Below are 6,000 nucleotides of genomic sequence, written 5' to 3'. Positions count from 1 at the left end.
ATCGTTAAGTCGCCGGCCTCTTTAAGCGCGGGGGGCTGGGAGTGGAGATCCGGAGTACTACCATCGTGCGTAAATAATCCAAGCAGATCCAGGTCCTGAGCCCAGCAAACACGTGCTGCCTGCGGAGCGTGGAGAGGGCGGGCACCCGGGAGGAAGGTCCCAGGCGGCCTGAACGTGCTCGCGCCCGTGGCCGCCGCGGCGCGGCCGTCCGGGTCTCGGAGCGAGCGCACGTGCGCCGGCCAGACCCAGCGGAGGCAGCGTCCGGGCACTCGCGAGGAAATGGAGGGCGAGGCGCTGTTCAGACCTAGGGAACACTGTGGGCTGAGTTTCGCTCCGAGAGGGGAGAGCGAGGAAGGAGAAGCTCTGACGGCCGGAGAGGAGAAAGGGAGGATCGCGAGCTAGGTAAGGCGGGCCAACCTAAAGCTTGGGAGGAAAGGGGGGCGGGGCTGGAGGAGTCGCGGAATAAAAGCGCACCGGGACCGAGTGGCGAGCTTATTCCGAAGTCGGGGTCGGAAGCGCTCACACCCGGGGGCCGGCGGCGGGGGGGTGGAAAGGCGGTGGTTTAGGAACCCCGCCCCGGGGTACTGCCGGGCTCAGAGCTGATCCAGAACCCTCCCCCCCCCCGCCCTTGACCGGATTTCCTCCTTGCAGCGTTAGCGGCCGCGGCCTCACCCTCGGCCAGCGTCAAACCCTCCGGTTGACTCCGCCCGCTACTAGTCGGGCGGGTGGGGGTGGGGCCCGTTTCCTCAGTGGTGGACGCTTGGTCGGCGTCCGCGTCAGCCGGAGCCCAGCGCGTGACGCAGCACGTCGACGTAAGTGACGCGCAGACCCGGGCCGCTCCTCCTTCCCTGAGTGAGTGCCGGCCCGGTCGGGGCGGGGGAGAAGAGGGGGGGCGGGGGAGGGAGAGGCGACCCGGGAGTCGTTGTGGGCCGCGGGCCGGACCGGGTCCCTGGGCGGCGGGAGCCAGGGCCGGGCAGAAGGGCTTGGCGGGCCGTTAGGGGACCGCCACGGCTGTCGGGTCCCTTCCTCTGCGGGACTTGCGCGCCCCGGCGCCCGGAGCCTCCGGCGCTCTGCCCACCCCGCTTCAGCTCGCGTCTCCCGACTCCAATTAGGTCAGGCTTGGAGTCCCGCGGCCGCGGCTCCGGCCCCCAACGCGCGGCGGCCACCCGGCTCGCCTTTCTTTCTTTCCTCGCCTGCCTCTCTTCTTGCCTCCCCCTCCCCCCCCTTTCTTTTCACGTAGCTGGGGTTTTGTTTTTTGTTGTTTTAGGCTTTAGGGGTTTTGTGCCTCAGCCTCAGCTCATGGGTGTACATTATCATGCTCCTCTTTTGTAGAGCAACCCGACGGCCATGGAGGCCGAAGAGACGATGGAATGCCTTCAGGAGTTCCCGGAACATCATAAAATGATCCTGGACCGATTGAATGAACAGCGAGAGCAGGATCGGTTTACTGACATCACCCTGATTGTCGACGGTGGGTAGAGTGGTGGGGCAGAGCAGCGAATTTGTGGCTTCCGTTCCTATCTCACCTTCCCCCACCGTCCTTTTATACCCCCCTTGTGTGGCCTGTGCCTATTGAGTGTGCGCTGGGACCTGGCAGGGACTTGTCAGTGCCCACTCACTGTAGACCATGTTGCAGAAGGCTGGTTGGCTGGTCATGCTTTCAACATAATCTTAGCTTCTTTGCCGCCTTGGTACGTTTTCCCATTGCACCCTTGAGTGCAAGATGATGGTGTTGGAGTTAGGGAGAATATCTCTAAATTTTTGGTTTATAGCCTTCCATACATAAGCTGCTTTGAGGAGACTTTCAGAGCAGTCATCTGGGAAGTGTTGATTCTTTCTAGTTTCCCAGATGGTCTTGGAGGGAGAATGTGAGATTCCTTTGCAGCACTGGTACCCTCTTCGGGAAACCTCAAATCAAGTGGGGTCTTTACCAGTATTAGCAGTTGTCCTTATAATGGAGGCAAATGCAGCTTGGGTATCTTTTCTATTTAGTGAAAATAGGCATCTCAAGGCAGGCTATTTATTATAGATCTGCTGTATTGTAGGTCTACTGCTTCCAAATATTAGGCATTATTAACATGTTCCAGAGCAAATACATCCAGCTTTATGCTTATTCTATGGCTTTTTCTTCTCTCTTTCCAAATGATGGATGTAACATTTTGGGTTGTGTTTATAATTAGGAGTTTTACATGAATAGGATTTACTTTGGACTCTTTAAGTGGTAAGAAGCTCCGTACCTCTTTTAGTTTTGTAAACTGGCTTTTGTAAAACTGACTTAATAAAGTCCTTGAGGTAAAGATCTGGCTTCGTGTCTAATTAAAATTGAAGTTTGTCGAGATAGCTACTAAGAACATTCTGACTTTAGTTCAGTAATTTATATAGTATTATGATTATATTATGGAGAAAGGACTGCCTTATATAATTTCCTACTTTGTTTTTTGGTTTTACTTTTGATTTTTGAATATATGTGATTCTCTTTTTTTTTTTTTTTTTTTCTTTTTTCTTTTCTTTTTTTTTTTTTTTCTTTTTAATCTAGGACACCATTTTAAGGCCCACAAGGCTGTTTTGGCTGCTTGCAGTAAGTTCTTCTACAAATTCTTTCAGGAGTTTACTCAGGAACCTTTGGTGGAGATAGAAGGTAAATGCTTATTTTAAATACAATACTTAGCAAACATTATAATTGTTGAAGAAGTGTTAGTTAATTTAGCAAGATACCATGGGAAATAGGCATCAGTGGTTCCTATTAGGTCACTGGATAAATTGTTCTTTTGACACTTGAGAATTCTTAGTTTCAGTAAAGTGCTTGGTAAAATGATCCGTCAGGAAAAACTCTTACATTAGATGGTAGATGTTGGTCTCTTAAAGTAGTCTTTTCCACTTCTAAAACCAGTGGTCACTCTCTTTGGAAAATTTGTATTCAAAGTGAATCCCATCTTTGTTCAGTGGGCCAAAGTTTCAGACTGGTGGGGATGCTGCAGGTTGCGGTAGAAGGTTCTTTATTAGCAAAGGTACATATGACACGCACAAAATAAAATGGGCTGCCATAATACGGAAGAGGCTAGGAAAGATGAACTGAAGTAGCATTCATAAGTTCTAGTGTTTAGAGTCTGGGATGGAAGGAATCATTCAGTAGATACTGCTTTAAAGTAGAAAATGGTTTTGGTACTTGCTTGATTTTTTATAATAATAGCTTCCCTAAGTGCCAGCAATAATGCTTTGCGTTTGTGTGCCTTTTCTGAGATTTGCCGCAATCCTTTGAAATAAGTGGTATTATTTCCAATTTACACATCAGGGAACAGGCTATAAATTGTTAGTTGCTCAGTATTGTCCAGCTAGCAAGGGATTCACTTGACGCTATTAATTACTATGCTTTTGGCTTATACTGCTACATTAGCTATCCCTCCCTATTGTTCAAAACTGTAGGAAATAAATAAGCTTGCCTACATAAATACAGAATTTTAGTTCTTTCAGTGTTCTTGGATTTGTATCTTTTTGACGGCGTATATATTCTTTGTTATGAGTGAGTTGCCTAGAAACGCTATTCCCTTGGGGAAATCTGGTGCCCTGGGGAGTAAAGAAAATGAAAAAGTTAAGCACGTTCCTCTTTTGGGTACATTTCAGTTTATCTAACATTCTGGCTGATACATCCATAGATAATCTTTTCATTATCTGTGATGGACAGAGCCCCAGGCATAATGGAAATCCACAAAGCTTACTAAAGTGAGAATCTAGCTGCCTGTACACTATTGGTTTCTATTACAGGGCAAGATTTCATCCATTCATTTACCTGAGGTACTGTCTGGTGCCATGCAAGTTATTTTACTTCAGTTGCATATTTTCTTCCTCATCTGAAGAGGCCTTATTACTTTATAGGCTTGTAATGATTAATTGAAATAACATGCAGAGTGCTGAGCGTAGTGTTTGATACCTTGTCAAAGCTTTATAAATTGGGTCTGTTTGTCAAATTGAATACCTGTTATGTGTTGTGCGCTATAGTAGAATCAGGAAGTGAAGAACTGATGAATAAGATAGTCCTTAAAGAATTTGCAGATTTAATCACAGGTGACCAACAGGTATAGAAAGGAATACCAAAAGTGTTACAGAGACTTTTATAGTGGAGTGATGTAGCTGAGGAGAGAGAATGAATAGTTTGGTCTACCTTAGAGAGAGGAACAATTTTAAAAAGGAGTTGACTTAAGTTTTTTGTTTTTTGTTCTTTGTTTTTTAAGATTGTTTGTTTATTTGACAGAAGGAGAGAGCACAAATAGGGGGAGTGGCAGAGGGAGAAGCAGGAGTTTCCATGGAGCAGGGAGCTTGATGTAGGGCTTGATCCCATGACTTGGGATCATGACCAGAGCCTAAGGCAAACGCCCAACCGACTGAGCCATCCAGGTCCCCCTGACTTCTGCTTTTTAGGCAGAATCTTAAACAGTCAAAAAATAAGTGGCCCTCGGTGGGGAGGGAGAGGGTGGTGGGATTATGGACATTGGGGAGGGTATGTGCTATGGTGAGTGCTGTGAAGTGTGTAAACCTGGCGATTCACAGACCTGTACCCATGGGGCTAATAATACATTTTATGTTTATAAAAAAAAAAAAATTAAAAGATTAAAACAACAACAACAAGTGGCCCAGGCTAGAATATGCATTGCTTTTGGAGCAAAGAGTGTATCTGGAGAAGTAGGATCTTCTCTTCTAGAGACTGATCACCTTGAGATGGTTTCTTGTGCCTTTTAGCGCCTCTGACCTACTGTTTTCATTATATTATAGCACTTAGAAGCTTTATGGACAAATGAGAAAACAGAATGTAAGAACATTTCTGTTTTTGTTACTTACCAGATTCAGGTTTAAAAAAATCATTTCGGCTCAGTGTTTTCTTCAGCCATTAACTTTGGGATCACTGTACAACCTGTCTAGGTCACCTGGCTATAGAAAAAGCCTGGCCATGTAATTCGAAAACCCAAGTTTCCTTTACTGTTGTCATTTGTATAAGCTTGGCCATGTTGGGTAATGCTGCATATGTGTATGTGTGTATATATATATATATATATATATATATTTTTTTTTTTTTTTTAATATATAGGATACGTCAAGTAATTTTGCATTATGTCATGGCATTTTGAATTTTATGATACTCTGCTATTAAAATCCTCTGAAGAATACATTTTATTTTGTTTTGATTTGGGTTTGCTTTGTTTCTAGCAGGCATTCAACCTGATTTAGGTTCAGACTGCCTTATGTGGACTGTGGATGTAATTCCAATTTTGTTTTCAAAACTTTTGTTGTGTTCAGGTCCCAGGTGTGCTCAGCATCTGGGTGGTAGTCAGCATCATAGTGCAGTATTCAAATCCTTTGCTGTGCTGCCTCAGCTCAGTTCTACACGAGTAGCTTGGTGGCTAGAGCAAAACTTATTCACAGAGGACCTTTCTCTAGTTCCTTCTTCTGATTTCTGCACTTTACCTCCAAGGAGTAACTTTTCCTGATTGTCTGGCTAGAAAACTGGGGTTTTAGCTTCCTTGTACTGTCATGTCCTTCCCACAGTGGGATCTGTTTCCTAGACAAAGCGGTGAGAGAAAAAAAATTAAGATTTCTCTCCATGCTCTTCAGATCATAGTATGTTTCCTAGCTCTGTCAGAAAGAAAAACTTTCTCTAAGGATTAGTACCTGCTTGGTGGCCACCAGCCACCAGTGTGCAGCATCAGAACTGGAACTTGCTTTGAGGCAGGGCTGAGAGGAATAAAAACCAAGTATTTCCAGACCTGCATATACTCTCCATTCCCTTTTCTGGTTCTCTAGCCAGAAAGAGTTTCTTCTGCAGCTTTTTTGTCTGTTCCTGCTACCTAGGAGTGGGATTTGGGCTGTCTTCAAGTCAAGTTGGGATATATAGGAGGAAAAATAAAATCCCAGGAAACTCACTGCTGTTCTTTGAGTTTTGATTTCTCTCCCCAGCCTGCTTGTTTCTGTTTGTCTTTCAGAATCCTTATCAAATGTATTTCAGAATAC

General features: G+C 45.5%; 1 protein-coding gene across 6 annotated transcripts in view; it reads left to right on the top strand.

Moving 5' to 3' along the window:
- The first annotated feature begins 201 nt into the window (after nucleotides 1–201).
- The window catches only part of ZNF131 (zinc finger protein 131), a 30,047-nt gene continuing 24,248 nt past the window's right edge, over nucleotides 202–6,000 (top strand). Inside the window, exons 1-4 of one of the 6 annotated variants that reach the window (XM_044232352.1) lie at nucleotides 202–402; nucleotides 652–812; nucleotides 1,333–1,471; nucleotides 2,537–2,638. In XM_044232352.1, the coding sequence (XP_044088287.1) occupies nucleotides 1,348–1,471; nucleotides 2,537–2,638 (226 nt within the window). In that variant the 5' untranslated portion in view covers nucleotides 202–402; nucleotides 652–812; nucleotides 1,333–1,347. The other 5 variants (XM_044232356.1, XM_044232353.1, XM_044232358.1 and 2 more) reach the window with 5 other exon arrangements.

This window comes from Neovison vison, chromosome 1, assembly GCF_020171115.1.
Source record: "Neovison vison isolate M4711 chromosome 1, ASM_NN_V1, whole genome shotgun sequence".
Lineage (NCBI taxonomy): Eukaryota > Metazoa > Chordata > Mammalia > Carnivora > Mustelidae > Neogale > Neogale vison.
The sequence above is the reverse complement of the archived record's forward strand: the minus strand, read 5'-3'. Positions and strand labels throughout refer to the sequence as shown.